The sequence below is a fragment of the Tyto alba genome, unplaced genomic scaffold (assembly GCF_018691265.1).
Source record: "Tyto alba isolate M040663 unplaced genomic scaffold, T.alba_DEE_v4.0 Super-Scaffold_13, whole genome shotgun sequence".
NCBI lineage: Eukaryota > Metazoa > Chordata > Aves > Strigiformes > Tytonidae > Tyto > Tyto alba.
This window is the reverse complement of record NW_024881275.1, coordinates 31,957,693-31,978,232: the sequence shown is the minus strand read 5'-3', so window position 1 is coordinate 31,978,232 and position 20,540 is coordinate 31,957,693. Positions and strand designations below refer to the sequence as shown.

Sequence of the window (20,540 nt, the reverse complement as noted above, 5' to 3'; positions counted from 1 at the left end):
TTCAGAGGAAAAAGATGGAAGGAAAGAAAAAAAAAAAAAAGAAAAAAAAAAGTCATGCACTGAGAATAATCTGCTGTTGTTGCTGAATTGCTTCAGCTCATTTGCCATCCCGCCAGATGCCCCCACAAGCAGACACAGAATCCGCTGCCACTGCTAACACTCTACAAGAAAGGGCTCAGTGTCACTTTGGCAAATCTGCTCTTACCTAGTCAGGCACATACACCCAGCTGCAGAAACCTCTGCTTTGCCAGCTTTTAAACATTTTAAGTGTGAAGAAGCTACCTAACAGTATCTCATGTCTCCTGCACAAACTATAGGAACAAGTGAGCTTACATCAACAAGATACTCAAGCCAAATCAAATTTTCCATTCAATGGCTCCAATTATGCTCTTAATGTTTTCCAAAGGCTTAGAACATGGTAGCTTAGAAATCTTTTATTGAGTGGTACCTTTTAAAAACACAACAACGATTTGTCTGGAAACATCAGGCAAAGAACAATACACAAATTAGGACACTCTTCTGACCAAGTCCTCTTACCTATGACACCACAAGGTTTCATGCCCTGGGTAAGTATCAATCAGTTCAGTGCAGAGCTCCAACTCTTCCTCTAAGCAGCGGGGGAGATCCATGCTCTGTTGCTCCGTACAGGCAGCTTCTGCCCCTGCACTCTCTTTCTCATTTTGAAGGCTAGGGCTTTGCTCATTTATCTTTTGATTTTGTACCAGTACATTATTGTCAGTCACAGTTCTACCTATCAAGGACTTAAGTAAGAACTGGCGGTAATGAAATCCACTATGGTCTGAGACATGCATGGATACCCAGTATTTAGTGGATGAAAGTTCATCCAGGAGAACCTGAAACAAAAGGCAGCAACAGTTATCAACCCACGTAAAGGAAGAATTTACCACCGCTGTTTCTGTACTAAGGTAACCTCCCCTCTGAGAATTTCAGCCACTGTGGTAATACTTTAAGAACACACACAGAAAAGTGAAATAATCACTGAGCCTTTTCCACCACGTGCTGACACGTATCTTAGCATCCCTGCACAAAAGAAATACTTATTCCAAACTCTGAAGAGGAAGGTGTCTCAGAAACCTTCTCACAGGGGAAAAAAATACCCAAACCACTTATGATGAGAAATAAGCAGCGGTTTAAGAATTTCAAAATGGCTGGGTATAAAGACTACGCACACCAAACTACGCTGATATTAGTTAGAATTATTTTAAATTTTGCTTAGTGCATTATGGCCGTCAGAGGGTAGGTGAGTACCTTAAAAAAAAAATATATATGATTTAAAGTAATTCTTATTTTCATTTTCTAGGAAAGAATGCCAACCATTAATGTTATGTTCCAAGTCCTAGAGTCTGAGGAATACAAAATTATTTGTCCATAATTAAGTGGCTTGACTTGGTAATTGGTGAACTCCCAGAAAGGCTTTCACAGTATCTGTGCTAAATACACTGGTGACTGCAGCTGTAACACTGCTAGCACCTACAACTTTTCTCTTAGTTCTGAACGTTTTAGACCTTCAAAATTTATTTCTAGGAAGACAGGTGAGTGTGGCTACTGGACAAAGCTTCTTTTACTTTACATTCTCTATTAGAACTAATGATTGTATTTCTTTAAAGGCTTTAACCTCTTTCCTCACATTGCTCTTCCTCTGGAGTTTAAACTCTCCAAGGAGACCAAAACTACCTTTTTCATTTACTTCTAAAGAGTTCAGATATAACCTCAATGGTACATTCTTGCTTTTAATCTCTTTTTCTAAGATACCCACGTCACTTAACAGGACTGGCTGATGCAACGCAACTTTCACAGGCACAAGTCTTTCATTTTTCTCCTGTAGCACAAGAGGCACAGCCTTCCACAAAGAAAACCATGGAAATGAGCAAGGCTAGTATATATTTGCAGTGTGTCTGGTCTAACAGATATTAGAGCAAATACAAACAACATAAATAGCACCTTCTACCTGGAGATACTCAACACACTTTTAGGTCTTGACAAGAAATACCAGCACTGCCTTCCTTTTACAGATCAGTCAACTGAAGGGCACTATTACATAACAGCCCCCCCCCACACGATTAAGGGGGCTAAAACTCCCCATCTCCAGTTCCACACTTTAAACCACAAGGTCAGCTTCCCTCTTCTGAGCAGAACTGAGCTTAGTATTTGAAATTTCTGAACATTAAAATTTAAAAGTCTGTTAAAAACAACATAAGGCTCAAAGGCAACATCAGAAAAACCAGACCAATCTTTATTCAGCTGGAACTGATACTATGCACATTATGTCTAACTTAGACCTCAGAATAATCTGATTCATTTACCTAACATGTTTATCAGCTACAAAGTTACAAGGGAACACTGTAATTATGCATTTTAAGTCAATGCACAAAGCAGACTGATTCCCAGCATCACTCCTTACCTGAACTAGAAAACCTCTTTTAGAAAAGCAAGACAGAAGATTGCCATTAAACCCCCTGAGATCTACAAAAAACAAAGCTTCTCCTCTAAGAACCTCACATAAACAGTGGAAGATGCTTCAAACAACAGGAGGTAAAACAAAAAGCCACCTAAAATCTGAATTCCAACAGTGGTTCCTTCTTACCAAGCCAGTTTTCTCCATTTCCACACAGAACAGCACAAGCCCTTTGCCATTATTCCGTGAAGCAAAGAGGAAATGATATGGAAACACCTCTCTCCCCACTCTTGACAACCTCTCACGAAGGGCCCTCTACCACCTTTGGTGGTGAGCTGAGTACCATGGGACTGGCATCCTGCTCCAGAAACAGGACATACACGCTTGGTGCCCTGTGCCTCAACCTCTGGGTCTGCACTCCCTCTTATACCCTCCCTGACGCTGTGCTTGCTTTTTTAGAAGTGCGTCCCCACCATAAACCGCAGCCCAAAACTTCCCCCCTGGTCTGGGACACTAGTGAAATGAAAAGGAACTGTACCTGGAGAAAAATCTTTTAAGGATAATCAGATAAATATGGCAATTTCCACTCACACAAAAGACAGGTACCTTTGGAGGTCCAGTCATATAAGAAAAAGCCAAGGCCTTACTGAGGATGTCCACAAGAAAAATTACTTTGTGCCTTATGAACATCATTCTGTCTTCTGGTCATCACATGAGAGGTGTTGCCTCATGACAATTGCCCCACCTCTTGTTTCTTTGCTTGTTTTTTTATTGTAGGGCCTGATCATTCACTCTCCATCCCGCAACCATGAAGCTGAGTACTCCTGTCTAAAGAGAACAGGGAAGTTTGTCCATCCTTGATGAACTACATCCTAGTTTTCTACCGGCACAATTTCTCGGAAGCACCATGATACGTATGAATTTTAACAGACTATACCAATACTACTCTCTTAATCTGGTTCTCTAACTAATCATGCACCCACCTATGAGTAGGTGTCTGGAGCCCATCTTTTCCCCCCCATTAGCTAACAGTACTGTCATGTGAGAAATCCAAAGTCAAGCTTTCTCATTCTTTTCCGAGGCAGGTATTCCATTACTAGAAAGATTAGATTGCTTTGGAATAATCTGTTCTTGACAAATCCTCAAACAGATATTAAGGAACACTATACAAACACTATGTAAACTTACTAATGTGGTTCAAATCCTGCAGGAAAAACAGACTTCTATATTCAAACAAGATAATGTTTCTTACTCTCTAGTATAAATAAGAAGAAACATCTATATTCTGTCAGAAAATCTTCCTACAGGACTAAAACTTTCTCCTCTAATATTTTATATCTTTTTCCCAGGTTTCAAACTGAGATTCTGTCTGCAGAAGCATTAGGCCTACGACACCAAATGAAAAAAACCCCAAACCCTACCAAAAAACCTACCCCCTCAAATCCTCGAAAGCATGCCAACATTCTCATAAATTATAAACCCATTTAGAGAAGTCTTATTGCAGTGATAATACAATGTATACATTGTTTCTGGGCCTCTGTCTCCTTGTACTTCGTAAGGAAAACTACTTCAAACTAAACACAGCTTGTATTATAGCAGAAATGCGGCCCTGAATAATACAGGGTACTTTGGGGTAACATTGTAAGAACTAAATGGCTGTGGAATCAGTGACTGTGTTATCTGCTAATTTTTTCATCACAGTTCCCGTTTTACATCTCAGTGGAATTTACCTTTCTTTTCTGATATTCAAGCACACAAATGGAGGAGGGTACAAAATGAGACATCAAGCAAGAAAACCACCTGTATATTTTTGTGAAAATCTGTAATGTTTGCTTTTTCCCTGCCCTCCTTGCCATTTGCTTTTTTCCTCACATCACATCTGGCAAATAACCAGTTTCTAATTCTGCCTGTTAAAGTTAGCTAGACACAAATTTTATCTCAAGAATCACAGTATCTTTTATGTTACATGCTTTTTCCTAATCTTCCTGCATCCCAAACACCTTCTGCCAGACCATGTGAAGAGATGCATTGGTGGTATCATGAAAAAAAAAAACCTAGAGTCCACATGGAGATTTCCCAACAGGTTAAACACACTGCTCAAAGAACAGCAGCACCAGTGAAATTTTGCCAGAGGTAATAGCCAGTTGGACAAAACTAGAGAAAACTGTCACTTCCTTAGTAATCAGCCTAAAAAGAAGACATACAGTAGGGGAACTGGGATGGCATGCAAGGCAAATGGACTTGGAAGTGATTGAACAAATTTAAAACAATTCCTTCACAGGCATGCTTGTGACTTGCCACACAAAACACTGACAACTGCCAACGAACAAACCCACCAGAATAATCCCAGCTCTGAGAAGAGTTATTTCTAACACAATGACATTCTTTCTGTTTATTTAAGTTAGTAAGGAATAGCAAGTGCAAAAAGCACTCAGGGTGTTATGCTGATCTTGAAACTACTGTTAACCAAAGCATAAAATTACTCAAGTTAATTTTAATTAACAGTGCTATTTTCCACCCCCCCTCTTTTTAATAAAGCTATTAAAAACTTACTTGAAAGTCCCTGTTTCCTATTAATACTGACCTCTAACCCTAACTTCTAAACTCCAATCTATCCCAATCCTGTAATTCTTCAGAGTTTTCCATATTGTCACCTCTTCACACAAACTTTCTGGGCAGAGGAGTCCACATTTTGAGCTGTCTCCCTCACAGAGTCTGCAACATACTTGCTATTTACTACCACTCTGATACAGCTATTTTGAAACTTCCTCATGTAACAAGAGGAAACATCAGCAAAACCACATCCATTGCTAGCAGTAGCTGGCCCGTAAGAAATAAAAGGAACAGCTATACTGACTCAACCACCTTCACTAAATTCCTCCCTCAGTCCCCTGTGTACAGGATGGCAAAATGCAGCAGCTGCTGTTAGAAGTGTGAGTGATGTGTCACTTTATCAGTCTAATATTCACAAGGAATTCACCTAACAGCTTAGAAACCACAGTATTACAAAACTCCGAGATAATTTTGTATTGTGTCACATTAAGTAATTCAATTTGCTGGAGGTCTCAATATTTTAGATAGTACCTACCATGTGATCTGAAACATTCAGCGCTGCATAAGATGTCCCTGCTGAAGCTGAAACATCTTAATCAGCTCTCAGTTTAAATGCTGTCAGTAAGGTGCTGTTGGAGCTGAAGAAACTAGTTACAAGCACTATTACACTTTCTCTGAAGTTCTTGCTGTCTTTGCTTTGTCCTTCAATACCTTGAAACCACAAATAAGCTGAATAAGAGTATCAAAACAAGCCATCACGCTATATTATCAAAACAGTATCTGCCATGTATTATCTTTTTTCTCTTTTAGGAACTTAAAGATTAGTGCTGGAAGAATTATTTTCAGTTGCACCTTCTTTATTTCAGCTCATACAGTGCCACCTATGCTCCTGCTCAATTTCATTAACATGAAGTAACAACAAATAGAACTTTGTACATAGGCAAGAAAAATCTGTTCTTTCCGCTGAGCACAACCTGCCTACATTGGCAAGAAAAATGCAAAACATACTCATTGCAATATTTTGCCCATTTTCAAAAACATTCTTAGCTACCTGTGCCAAATTGATACTCTCCATTCATGTCATAGGATCTGCTTGGCAAACCAGTATTTTTTTTTTTTCAGACAAGGAAATTTAAGACTTTATTCACTATTGTATTATACCTTGACAGTCAGCTTTCCCAAACGCTGTAAAACCCAGATGCGATGGGACCAGGCATTGTAGTTGCTTGGATATCTCCCAGCAGCTTCAGAGCAGACACACATTTCCTCCTGCACTAGTCGGTGAATTCTCTCCACAGGTGCTGCTCCCAAGTTTCCTTTAGTCACAAGACTGGGCAAGGAGTTTTCCTGAATTAGTTGTTGCAGCACCCACCGTCTGGTTAAACGATGTACAGTGTTAATGGTAAGAGAGTAATTTTAAGAGAAAAAAAATGTTTTTACATTTATATAAATAAATCAAACCTTTCTGACATTTCAATTATCTGAACTACACCAGGACTAGATGATGAATAAGTGGTAAACACAACCATCTGAACTCTTTCCATACTGAAAGCTGTGACTATGATCACGCTTCAAAATAATTTAACTCTAGCTGTATTTGTTCACTCAAAGTGGTCATGGCTACTTACAGCATTCTAAAAGAAAATCGAAGGAAACAGCAAATTTATGAAAAAAAAAAAAAATGCCAGAACTGTGCATGAGATTTCTAATGAGACAAAACAGTGATTCAGTAAAAAAAAATTTAACTGTGCTTTGTGAGCATTCTTTACATTTGTCAGTACTGCACACAGCAAGCCAAATTAGTTTCTGTATACAACCAACAGAAAGAAAGTGTAAAAGACTTACGGTTTCAAGGGCTACAGGTATAACAAAAACAAGTGGTTTCACTCCTGAACTATACATATTTGATTCGAAGTGACTGAGATACGCACAGACTCCTACATGGTTTTTAAATTTTACTTTAGAATGACTTTTAGTAGTATTTTAGTAGTATTTTTAGATGAGTACTTTGAGAGCTGTCCTCAATATTGCAGAAAATGTACATCTGCAGACCCTACACAAAAGGGTCCTACAAAAAGAGAATTGAAGTGGGCTTATGCTCTGGAAAGCCAGACATCCTCTGGTCTGAGACAGAGGTGTCTCTGTTTTGTATTGTCTCACACTGCTTCCAGAACCAATTATTTACTACTTTCAGAAAGGCATCAATCCTGGTTAAAATAAATCAATAAATAAAACAAAATAAATTTATTTTCTTTAAAATGATACTTCTATTTTGCAATTCATATATAAAGTTGCATATATATACATACTTATATATTTAAAAAATAAAAAACAGATAAGCTAATCACTGTTAATAAAAATAGTTGGTAATCCATCTGCTTTTTCTATCATTTGAAAACATTTATCATATTCCTGTTTATTGGTATTTTTTATTTACATTATGTCTTTTTCTCTTAGTTTAAATCTTTTTCAAAAACAACTATTGGAAGACAATATTAAACAAAATTTATAGGAATACAATCTTTAAACTGACTGCATTTCTCAACAGAAATCACAAGCAGTGGATTGAAGCCAGGGTTCATACACTAGCTTCCTATATAACATTTGTTTTAACTAAAGATGTACAGCCAAACAAGCCAACAAACCATGATCTTTGTCATGTAACTTTATTTTACAAAATGTAGTAATTTTGATGACTTCATTTTTGGGTTTTTTAAAAACATCTTTAATCCAAACATTACTATCTACTGTTTTTTATTTCAGCAGATTAGCAAGAAATGGGAAATTCTAAAAATGTCTAGGCATGAAAGCTAAATGAGTAAAGTGTCATTCCTTTAACAAAAGAGAAATATTATTTCATTAACATTGCCTTCTGAGAAAAACCTTAAAAAGACAAATTATTTTGGTCCTAAAATTATTTCAGTTTCTTAAAATGAGGTTTTTTTCACAAAATAAGGAATTCCGATAAGATATATATACAGGAATATGTGAAAAAAAAATACAGACATTACAGTCTCTGTGACTACAACAAAAGAAAAAATTATAAAGTTAAATCCAAACTACTTTCTAGACTTCTTGTATGGGAGGAAAGACAAGCACAACCTCAAAAAATTTAAATGTATTTTTGGTACCTGTTGAATGTCATGGTATTATTTTGGAGGTTTTTAAGATAAGTACATTTGGAGAAAATAAATCCTATTTCTTTAATTACTGTATGCATGTTCCTATTATTATTACAGTTCCTGGAATTACCGCAAATGAACACAAGATTATTCAGTGACAACAGCGCAATCAGTAGATATACTGACTGTATACACACAAGATCTGAAAACCCCCAAAACCTATAGCAAAAGGCCATATGGTAAAATGTATGACAGGTATTTTGATATCTTTAGTGAGTGTATCTGCGTGTGTAAGAAAAAAGAAATTGGGTATGTTTTATTGAATTTTGTAATTACTCCATTCTTGCACTTCTGCCTGAAATTCAGTACCATGGGGGAACAGAAAACACAAGGTTAATTGCTATGCCGATACAGAAAGAGAACTTTTGCACATCTTATTTTTCTAACATGTATCAATCACAGTCAGCACATCCAAATCCAACCCAAACATTTGTACAATCATCCTCAAATACACTTTTCTGGTTTAGGCAGATATGAAAAGGAACCACAAATAACAACACTATTAAAATACTCCTAATTTAAGATTGCACAGAAGTTATAGACAAAATTTTTCATTATTTCTATGATGCAAATAAATATTAATAACCTCCCATTTTGACTAATTTAATAAAAATTTATTGATCATCACAATGATATAGATGGCACCAGGTTCAGTACTAGTTACATGCAAAAAAAAAAATCATAGTTTTCCAGTGTTAGCTACCTTATAAAGGCTAAACCATGACACACTGCAAGATTTTCTCCCATTGTTTCTATATGCTCCTTTTGCTTCAAACAAAGCAATCAAGCAGTATGAGTCAGTAGCATGAATATGATGAAAAGCAGTTGAACAACAACAAAATTAAAAGCCAACACTGCAGAAATTCATCACTACTGTTGTTATATCAATGCTACTATGAAAGAAATTAGCAGAAATTAGGTAGATGAATATGTGTTAAGAGACACCTAGGAATATTCCATGTATTCTACGTTAACTTTGAGAATTTTAATCTCATGCAATCACAATGAAGAGTTTACCAGCAACTCCCTCTTCCAAAAATTCAGATGTTATCAGGATGACTGGTGCTCTCTATGTTTTTGATAGAATATGAACCCCCTAATGGAGTATCAACTTTACAGTTGTCCTAATGGTGAACATGTGAAACAAACATTGCAAATTGCTTTCTAATGTGTTACATTCAAATCTCCTTATATAAGAAGATGAGTTATCCTGTGAAAAATACATCATGAAAACAAACACACACACAACCCCCAAGGTTTCTTCTGTTGTTTGTTTGTTTTAAAGACAGTTAAGCAATGGATCTATACTTCACTTGGCCATGCTACAGGCATTTTATGTACACTCAGTCATGGCTGAGATGGTTAGCTTCGTGTGTTTGAGTAATTCTGCAGTTGTCTTTTCCAGAAATGTGCTCTGTTATGTTAGTATTTAGTAGTGGTGACTTAATAACATTGTTTAAATTAGAAATCATAAAAATAAATTCACCAAACCAAAAAGACCAGTACTGGAATGGAAAAGAACCCAACTTTGGTTATAAAGATTAGCTTTTACAGATCCTTGTCTTTCTGAAACGCCTGTAGACAAACAATATAGCAGTAAGTTGGAGGAGGGAAAGAGGGAGAAACCCACAATGCTTGAATACTTACTATTGACGGAATCAGAATTCTCAGGCTGAGAATTTTAGGTGCTGCAAGACATGATAAGCCTTTAGGAAAAGTTATCCCACCTCCAAAGTTTACTAAAAAAATATGCAGCAAAAAAGGTGCACGTGATTTTAGTTCTAAGTGTGAAGTATAAGCATGTTTCTTCAAAAGACATTTTACAGTGACTGGTTCAAAGAATCTGCTGTATTTTCAGATATCCTCCTTCATCTATGGCTTTCCTTAACCCAAGCACAGGGAAAAAAACTCTAGGGAAAATGTTTAAGTTTGGGGAGGCAACAGAAGGCAAGGGAAACAAACCTATGAATCCATGTTTCTGGACTCTTTGGAAACTTGGTTAACGCCAGTTTTCCAAGATGCAAATCTTTAAGTGGATTTAAAGTGCCAGACAGTATTAATTCTTTCCTACAAAAGATAAAATAAATTTGTATGAATAAGATAAGTAACCTGAAAACAGAACACAAATCCCAGTTACAAATAGCACAGCATTTCCCCTGTATCATAATGGAACTTCACTGTCAAAAGACATGAGTTTAAAAAGCCTCTGGTGGATTAACCCATTCCACTCTGCTATATACATACACACCCTGTTCAGCCAGGCCCAATAAAATAAATCTTAATCTGAACACATACAACCTACTGGTTCCCAAATCTACCTAAAAATCACTGAATCAACTATTTGAGTGTGGCTCTCCATCACATTTTTTGTTACTAGTCAGAAAGCCGAGGAGTTTGGGCTATATGTAATGCCTGTTGAGAATAACCTTGCTTTTATCTGCACATTCTAAAAGCATCTTAATAACAAAAGTAGTTCTGTTTTTTTTTCTTTGATACAAGGGCTGCCAATAGGGCTACATATAGGACTAAACATTCCTTCTGGAAATTAAGTCCTTAGATCATTCTATATATCTGAAAATACAGTTAATCTTCCACACAGCCTCCACACCCCCACACATAGAAAGAAGTGGGGAATATTCTGTGTGTGTAGAATGTTTTTCAAACTTAACAGAAAGGCTGAAATTGCTAAGTTTATTTACATGTAAAATAACTTTTTGTTTAAAAAAACAACTTGCCCTAACAAAACTTAATGTTTGTTCAATGTAACCCTTCCCAGCACACCTCCAACACAGACAGAGCAAAGTGAAAGTCTGTTTTTAATGCTTCTTGCCTTCTTTGCACAGAATTCCCCACCCCACACCTTATTCTTCTTTCTAGCTTTACAATTTTTACTGCCCACACCGAGCAAGTTTGTAGGCATCACCCCATCACCAGCTACTCCCAGTACCTTAGCCTCCATATCCTATTCTCCAACCTAGTAGATAGTGACTTTGAAGTAAAGATACAGCAAGTTCCAAAGTTACCATTTGCAGACAGGAAACTTGTATTTCCCAGAACTTCCAGAAGTCATAATTAAAAACTGAGAGTGCAAGAAGTAGAAGCAGTTTTGGAATGGGCTTTGTGTTTTGTGTTGCCAAGGTTTTTGTTTAGTTTTTTTGGTTTGCTTTTTAATAGTTTATTGTTCATCATAATGATACCATAGCACCAGGTTCAGCAAGAGGAGCACTAGTAGATGAAGAGCAGTTCATCAATTTTTGGCCCAAAAGGAAAAAAAAAAAAAAAAAAAACGGGCTGAAGGAAGGAAGGGGACAGGAAGGAAATACACTCTGAAAAAAGCTGCTATCCAGTAAGAAGGTAAAACTTCTCTGCAGTCTGACACAGAACACATAATGTCATTTTAAAGTTATATAAAGCCTCATAAATAAACATATTCCTTTAGTGTGGGCACTTACTGTAATTTTCTGTCTGCTTTGGAAGTTTTCAGTAGGAAACTGGCTCCACCTGGTACATTGGCTTTGTGTTGCTTTAATTAAAGTGTACAACCACAGTCAGAAGCTACTGGTGGCAACAATAACAGCAAGCAACATATTTCAAATTCGGGAAAAACGCCAAGACGTATACATCTAGGCACTAGCCTAGACTCTTCTTTTGGCTACTGTAGCAACAGTTGAATAAATCTCTAAGGAAGTTCTGTTCCTGGTATCTAGTGAACTCAGAAGATGTCTGCAGAGATCAGAAACACTGCTACTGGGACATTTGGTTTTATCTGAATCAAGTTCCATCATGGTTCAGATTGGATGTTTTTAGCAGGTGCTCAACAGGAAATCCAGGTATAGCAGCCAAGAGCAGCAGATTGACCAGACTGTTTGGCGCCAGTGCCCTGACTTTTGCAAAGGAGACAAGAGAAAGATTCAGGGAATGTCAACACTGGAGCAGGTGGAACAATTGCCCCATTACTGCCACGCAAAAGTTGACATTTTGGTAGAAATCACTTACCATGTGGACAATGAAAAAGCAGCCTAGATCAGTCTGACGCTCAAAATAAAAGCACGTACATATTTAACAAAGATTTAGATTAACAGGACATCTACGTCCCAAACCCAAACTCTTGGTGAAGAAATTGATCTTTCTATATTAAAGCATTAACTGTAAATAAATAGATTCACACATATTTACTTATAGTAAATTTATTCCTTTGCCAAGTTGAGGAATATTACAGACAACTTTCACTGCTGTGGTAGAAAAGCAGTTTTTAGCTTCACAGATTTTTCAAATGAGAGATCCTTCCATTGACAAGTAAGGGACTTCAATCACAAGTATGACTAAGTATCATGTACTCCCAAACAAACATCTTTCAAGCTCTTTCAGCAAACATTCAACTTGGGATATGTAATTCCTAGCTTTTTTTTTTTTTTGCCATGTGGACCACAGATAACTTTTCAGCCTTCAGAATTCCAGCTCCCATAAAAGACAAATCTCACATTATTTTGACTTGCCTTATGTTGTTGTTGACACCTCCGAAGTCACTGATATCTGAAAAAGTTTTACTTTTCAGACCATCTTGTTACTTAATGTCTTTTCACTTTCAATCAATTGTACGTGCCAGCAAGTCTATCAGCAAGAACAAAACCATCTATGACAATTTTTTACAATCACTTACATAAAGACTTTGGTCATTTTAACTTGAAAGATTTTTCAACTTCTAAAAGCACAGGATACCTGAAATTATGATTAAGAATTGGAGATGTCTTGTTGCCCATTCAGTGTAACAGGGATTTCTCTCTGAGTTCTACAAAGCAACAGGTCTCCTATTCTTTAGCATGCCTTCCTACACACCATACAGTTAGCTCTCGCTAAGTTATCATGGTTTAGGTTATAGTCCCTGCTGTTCTGTAGCTTCCCAGTCACTTTTAATTAAAATAAATAAATGACAAACCTATACAGGCATATTACAATTGTTTAGAATAGCTCCAAAGTCAAGAGAGATCATCTACCCCTTCCTAGCAGGTAACACATTTGAAGTTTTATGCTCTCTGGTGCTTCATTAAGCAGATACAACCTTCTATGATTGTCAGCTGAGCTGAAATGCTCATTAGTGCTCATTAGTTTTCCACACTGCCACTCCAGTCTTCCTGCTCTGCCAAGTCCTGTCTCCTTTTCAAGGAAGAGATTTCCTCTTCCCACTCTCAAACAACCCTATTCCAGTATCTTCAAATTCAGTGCTGTTGAGTCAACTACAATCTCTGAAGCTCTCAGAGAATTAAACATAGGAAAAAGGGCTTATCCCAGCCTAAAATGAGAGAGTCATTAAATTCTACAAGAAACACTATGTGCAGGGCTGCTATTCAGTAAATAACTATTACACTTTTTACTTAGGCTACTTAGTCTGTGGTGCTTTCTTCCCTTAAAATAAAGCAGTGAATTTGTGTGTGGAGAACGTAAGATGAATCTGGCACCACAAACATCCTCTGAGCAAGATGAAAACAATCATCCCACAGCAGACCCATCATGCTCTGCAAGCAGAGTACAAGTCCCACACAATTATTTCCCAGTTTATCCTAGCTCAGAATAAGGATTTAGCTCCAGCATCTGTGCAGAACACAGTCTGTCCTCTACTCTGTGATTGTATATGCTACTCATCTGGCCAGCTTGACCTGTAATTTACTGAATAGAAGCTCAAATGCTGTGCCCACCCTTCAAAAGGGCAAGCTCTCAGCAGCAGCCTAAAACAAAGCAGGGTCAGATTCAGCAAAGCAGTCCCTTGGCTAGAATAGGCTCGGCAGTAAACTCCACAGCTACTGACTGGCTGGTACAACAACAGCTTCTCCCTGAATGCTAAACAGAGCTTCAAAGACAGACCACCAAGAATCGAAGGAGCAAGGCCACCTTCTATAGTAATTGGTATATTTTGGTAAACCATAAACTTCATTAAAAGAGATAACAATCCTCATCCATATTTCTTAACATTTTAACTCCATTTACAACTTTGACCTACTCTCATACATAAAAGCAAAGTCTTACAGCTGTCAGGCAGAAAAAAAGCCAGATTGTGAAGCATGGATGCGTTTGCATTAAAAAAAATTCTAAAAATGTCGAAACGAAAACCTGAATTCAGTTTTAAGTACCACAAGTTACTGTAGTAGCTCTAGTACTTACACATGCTCTTAATTCCACTTTATCACTTGAAAGAGACTCAAGCTGTATATTTTCATAACACTAAGTCCTTTGCTATAACTTTTATCCCCCTTTCTAAGACCTGAAAAGCTAGAAAGATACAGATCAAAGCAGAATCCTTCAGAACTACACCAGCAGTGAAAAGAAAGAAGAAAAAGCAAAAGCTGAATTTGCTGTACCTAGAGCTGATGGCTACCTGCAGCCATCATCTTTCTAGGTCATTTTGTTAATATTTTCTATTGCAGTAATGCATCTTAACTACCAAAATCCTGTTTTTAATGATAGTCCTCCTAAACAGTAACAAATAATTTTCTGTCAGCCCTCCAGCCCTTCTAAAGCCATTCCTTTAAGACTGTCTCCATTCTGGCCTAGGCAGCAGAAAGAGAGTATTCTCTCACCTCTGAGATTTACACAAAAACTATCAGATCACAGGGTTTTAAAGAACTGTTACTTCTGGGCTGCATTAGGGGCAAGGAGGTAAATTCCTGTTCTTTCTCCATAATGAGTCCTGGACAGGTGCTGCAGCATGACCAACGGTGAAGCCAGACTAATCTCAGCAGGTACAAGAAAGGAGAAGGGTGTGGGAGAACGGGTCTGGCCAAAAGATCAGCCGTCTTCCTCTTCTTCTCTTGCAGGGTATCTATTGAGGGCTATTCAGCTTTGATGAACTGCACTGGTAATGGCAGCAAATTGAACTGTTATTTCGAAAGAACTCGGGTATAATATTCAAAGAGGGATAAAATAAAAACAGTGAAGAGAAACAGCAGACATCAGCTGGGCACTACGTGATCAGCAAAAAGGATATGCCCATCTAAAGGTAGAAGTGGCCTTCCTTAACTGACAGATGGAAAGACGAGTGGCAGTTCAATGGGACCTATATCCCCCAAAATGTGGGCCAAACACATGCCTTCACATGCAGCAGTGTCATCTTTAGCCCATACTACAGAAAAAAAAAGGAAGAAAAAAAAAGGCAGTCTGAAACTATCTGCAAGATAGAAGAGATTTTCAACATTCCTTCAGCAATCCTCAATTGAAAAGCTCTTGCTGTGTCACTAATTACCACTTAAAACAAAGCTTAGAGCTGACTCAAATATAAGGCTCAGGTCTTCCTGTCTTCACTGAGTGCAACATACCTCACATTCCAAGCAGTGGTGAAGTCAGGATTCAGCAGCAGCAGGGTACACGTGATATCTATCAGCTCTAAACAGAGTGAACAAGAGACACAAAGATTAGTAATGATTCACACACAGCAGCATTCTCTCTGCACTCCCTCACTCCCTGTCCCTCCTCTGCAGGCTGTCCCTACAGATGCCCACCTCTGCAAAACACTGCTCCAACTCATTCCAGAAGAAACACTAGCTTAATTTAAAAGGGAGCAAAATCTGCCACATTCTCCCCTTTCATTATTTAAAATAACGGATCTCTGTCTTGCTAACAACTCACATCTAAGAAGTTTGCACCTGGAAATTTCTGACCTCTATCTGTACTGCTATAACCAAACATACAGTATGCCCTCAGCAAAGGACAGCCATTACATAGAATCCTTGAGCATTCAGTGATTTAAATTGCAGACACACTGTACATACCATAAACAGAGAATTATTCAAAGAAAATCCAACAACTTTGAAATAAGATAGCACCATTAAAAATATACCCTACTATTTCAGTACAAGTCTGAGCTGCAGGTGGCTGCCATACACTACACTGTTACAAAAAACACTCATACTATAAATAACCTGTAGCTAGGAAAATAGGACACCAGAACCATGAATTAGGATCACAAACTAACTCTACCATCTAACTGCACAAGAACCACTTTAAATACATTCAGAAATGACAGCCTTGCTTCAGACCAATGTTTTAAGACTAATTCACTAAAAAAATGAACAAACAGAACATTGGCTTGCATCACTGTTTAAGCACTACACAGACTGTAGATTTACATATTACACTTATTTTTACCAATGTCATAAAACCAGGGCTGAGAATGGAAGAGTAATTTCATTGTAATCTTGTCTCTCCCTTTCCCTTTACACTCCAGTGCACCATTTAAGCCGCTCTGGGTCCCACCAGGGTAGCAGTGGGCATCGTGGGGCAGTGGGGACTGGTGATGCACCTCCACTTAAGCTTGATGTACCAAGGACTGTCACTGCATTGGCTCCCTTAACCTCTGCTCTCAAGAGACAGAGCATCAGACCAGTCAGCCTGTCCTGCAATCATACTTCCTAAATTTACATGGCAATTTTGCAACTGAGTAAGAAGAATCATCTTGTATCAAAACTGAACGAGACTATTCAGGCTTTTGCTGCCAAGAAAGTTTGGCTACATTCTCTCCTGATAAACCTGAATTTAACATACTAAATAGATTGTACTCCAGGTGATTTCCAGGAAATAAGAGGCACTTTATTACTTTTTAAGGAAAAAAAGGAAAAGGAAAAAGAAGGGGTCTCATGAAACTGTATCTCTGGTTAGTTCAGTCAATATGACTGTAAAATTAAATTTTAAAAAGTCAGTAATGAAATGCAACAATAATGGAGCACATTAATTCAAAATGCAAAGGACAATGACTTCATGTATCTTTGAACCAAGACTTTGAGAGAAGTTAACGTTTAAGTAGGATAAAAAGTAGAATAACTTTGTATAACACTGTATGACTGCTCATTCATTTATGTCCAACAGAGTAATTTTATGTTTCCCATGACGCTGCCGCTTATGAGGAACATGTTATGACACCATATAATGTCAGGGATAGAAAAAAAAAATTCTTTAATGTACTCTTGATTTTGCTCTATGCTGCTATGGTGATATTTTAAAAATTGCCTCAAGGAATTACTTTAACTTTCTATTTTCATGAGTTTTAGTTGAGGGTAGGGCTTTTTTTTTTCCCCCTTTAATGAAAGTTTCCCTTTTAAACCCCTCTTTGTTGCCAGGGAATTCATATTTCTCATACGTGCAAAGCTTCTTCCTAATTTGCTGCCTAAATGCACAAAGCTTTTTCTTTGACTTGCCCAATCCCTGAACTAGCAAAGTACTTGAACACCTATTTATTTTTAGACAGATGAACTGCCCAACTGAAATATCCAAGATTACCTGCATACGTAAAAAACACCTACTAAGTGTTTTGCTAGCTACATTGGCAACACTTCACAAAAACCCAGTTTTATAAGGTCCTACAGTTAAAATCGTGAGCTGCCCTCTGTTTCATGTAGATTTTCTGGTTTATCTTCTCAAAATATTAGTAGTTATTCGATATTTTTAAAATAACTCAATTTTACATATTATGAATATACATAATTAAATGCTCTGATTAGTCTGCTATTATTACCTCATGTCATAAACAATACATACAAATTGCCTTTCAAAATGCAATAGGGCAATAGCTAATAACTTTTCCAAGGTAACATAAATCTTAGGTACATCAGATCCATAGTACTTACTACCTGGCAACTAATAGATTCTTCAAGGGAAAAAAAAATTACAAAAAAAAAATAAAAATCAAGGACTACAAGCTTTGTTGCTAACACAAACAAGGCTAAATACCTTTACTTGGTTAATTGCATTCTTATTCTTACCCCATCCAGCCAACTTCTCTCCAACTGGTGATTATCTACAGAAACAAACAAACAAAAAAAAAAAAAAAACAAAAACAAAAAGAAACCCACCAAACCCCAAAAAAGCTCCAAACAAAAAAGGACTTTAATACTTCCTTCTCCCCAAGACAGAAGAGTCACATATTTTAAATTTGCTTTAAGTTATATTTAATCTAGACTGCCAGCAAATCACTGGCTTAATAGTTTTATAACACATTATGAAGAGTTCAGTGCCCCAAATCTAGGTTGATTGACACTTCCTGGGGTCAACTTTATTTTCCGCTGCTTATCACTTTGCTGTAGGTCAATGGGCTGCAACTAAAGGCTCCAGTGCTCAACCATGTAAGTATCGATGCAACAGCACTGTGCAGTAAAGGAGATGTCTGCAGGATTTCTTCAACTGTTACAGAAGGGAAAGGTGTTTGCTATAGGAGGGAAAGGTAAATGAAACTGTGCAGTGCAGGACAAGAAGAAACGTAGAGACGCAGCAAAATGTTGCGACTAAGAAAGAATAGAAGCAGTTCTGAATTAAGTCATAAAAAATTCTGAAATTTTGAGTGTTGGATTCTCTAAATACAATAATAGTTTTAGTAAATATTAGATGCTACCACTGTACATGCTATGGTTGACAAGACATGTTCAGCAAAAGTCTATTACAGCCTAGTTCAGTCTTTTGACTGCTTTTTAGAAATGGTTTTCATAGACTACATGACTCCACTTTGAACAATACAGTTTGTTCATCCTACTAAGTCATGATTTCCAGTTAACATGACTCTTTGGGTAATGTCAAAGGTCTGGAAACAGCGCCAAATTGAGCCTAACTTAAACAGAAATCTGTCTACCATTTATTTCGTCCATTTTCCCTCAACAGAGGTTCACTATAACCTGAACATTATCAAAGGAAAGCAGCAGACAAAAGGAAAATTTCAAAGTGATGCCCAGTTCTTTCATGTTGACGTTCTTTGATGCTTTTTGCAGCAAGTAACAGATGAAGACCTCATGAAGTGTGGATTCAGAGTCAGAGATGTCAAATGACAATTTTAGTAACCTCTGAGCCATTTTTCAATAAAGTCTTTTGACAGATCTGGCACATGATTGTAGTTGCCAGCTAGTTCCCTCAGTGTCAGTAACAAAAACCGATGTCTTTTATTTAAAATGTAAAAGTAATTTCTGCTGGATACATTTAAAGCAAACTATAGCATTATGGGTGCTCACAATGTATGTGTCCTTTTGTACATGTAAGTCTCCCCAGCTGCGAAAGTACAAATATGACAATATGTTTTTAGCTCATTTTCTTTTTAAATACGGCTGTATCCAGATTTTTATTTTTGTAAGTGTATCACTCTAAGATGTACTTTTCAGAGGACTATTGTAAAAGTGGAAACACAGATTTATGCGAAGTAAGGATATTCTGGGAGTATGCACAACAATACTTTGCATGAAAAGACAAATGTATAGCAATTTCAGAGAACCACCTTGTGATAATACAAACAATATGCACGCATGTATTGAAAAATATTGGAGAAAGGATAAAAACATTGTAAAATTAGGATTTCTAAACTGGAACAATAGCAATAAGAGAAGTAGTCACAATTCTGGATTCCAACTATCCAGAAGAAACCATAATTAAATTAAACACCTGTTACAGTAAGCTAACAATAACTGACTATAAAGCACTTCCTTCTTCCAGGATTCTGCCAGAAAAATATCAGACACCACATCTGAAAGCAGACACTTGAATCAGCACCCTGTTTTTCTTCTGTTATATTTAAAATAGCTTACAGCAATTCAAAAGACATTAAAGAGGTAACAAGAGAATATGTTTACAAATCACCATTCATTACAAGCATCAATAGAACATGTAACTGAGTTTTGCAGCAGTAATAAACAAATCTATCACTTCACTACATTCAGAAGGAAACAACTACCTTGCCAAATTCTAAGCATGTGCTTTTCTCTACAAAAATGAATTTGGAGGAAAATCCCCAAGTATAATTTAACCATAGAGAAAAAGTAACATTTCTTGACCAAGTATGCCTACTTACACCACACTAGAGACAATTCTGGAAGTCCACCTGGGAAAGACTTCTACCTTCATTTCCACCACCACTGCAGTTCAGTTTCTGCTAAATTTCCCTATCAGATGTGAAACTCAAATATGGTAAAACATACCAAACTCTATGAGCTGTACCTTGCATTACAAACAGGTTATTAACATGGAGCGTGTTTTACAGTAGTGACACAAAACCACAACAGACATGAAAATGCTGTAGATCAACTCTTCTCACACATTTTAAACTGACTTTTGTAATTGAATAAGCAAAGGATAATGGAGTTTCATTTTCCAAAGAAGAAAACCAAACAAGTTCCAACAAACAGGCAGTAATCCAAACTTCATGTCACTCCAGTATTTACCAACACAGTTTTATGATCTGCATTTTGAGAGGAAGGGTTCTGCAAGGCTTTGCCTGGGCAGGAAGCAGAGATGCTCTCCGAGCAGTGGGCTCACTGCTCCATCCTGGCAGAACAGGTGTGTGCCTGCCACCGCGACAAAGCATGTGGGCTGGTGTGAGCGGAGCAGGGTGCCAGCACCTCAGCACCCAGCTGCCCTGCAGCTAACAGGAA

General features: G+C 37.4%; 1 protein-coding gene across 2 annotated transcripts in view; it reads right to left on the bottom strand.

Annotated features, from left to right (window-relative positions):
* PTAR1 (protein prenyltransferase alpha subunit repeat containing 1) overlaps positions 1 to 20,540 on the bottom strand; it is a 44,147-nt gene that overhangs the window by 10,691 nt on the left and 12,916 nt on the right. Inside the window, exons 3-6 of one of the 2 annotated variants that reach the window (XM_042787597.1) lie at positions 15,459 to 15,525; positions 10,114 to 10,218; positions 6,131 to 6,344; positions 538 to 854 (exon numbers count right to left, since the gene is read on the bottom strand). In XM_042787597.1, coding sequence (XP_042643531.1) covers positions 538 to 854; positions 6,131 to 6,344; positions 10,114 to 10,218; positions 15,459 to 15,525 — 703 coding nt within the window. The remainder of the gene's footprint in view (positions 1 to 537; positions 855 to 6,130; positions 6,345 to 10,113; positions 10,219 to 15,458; positions 15,526 to 20,540) is intronic. The other variant, XM_042787598.1, reaches the window with a different exon arrangement.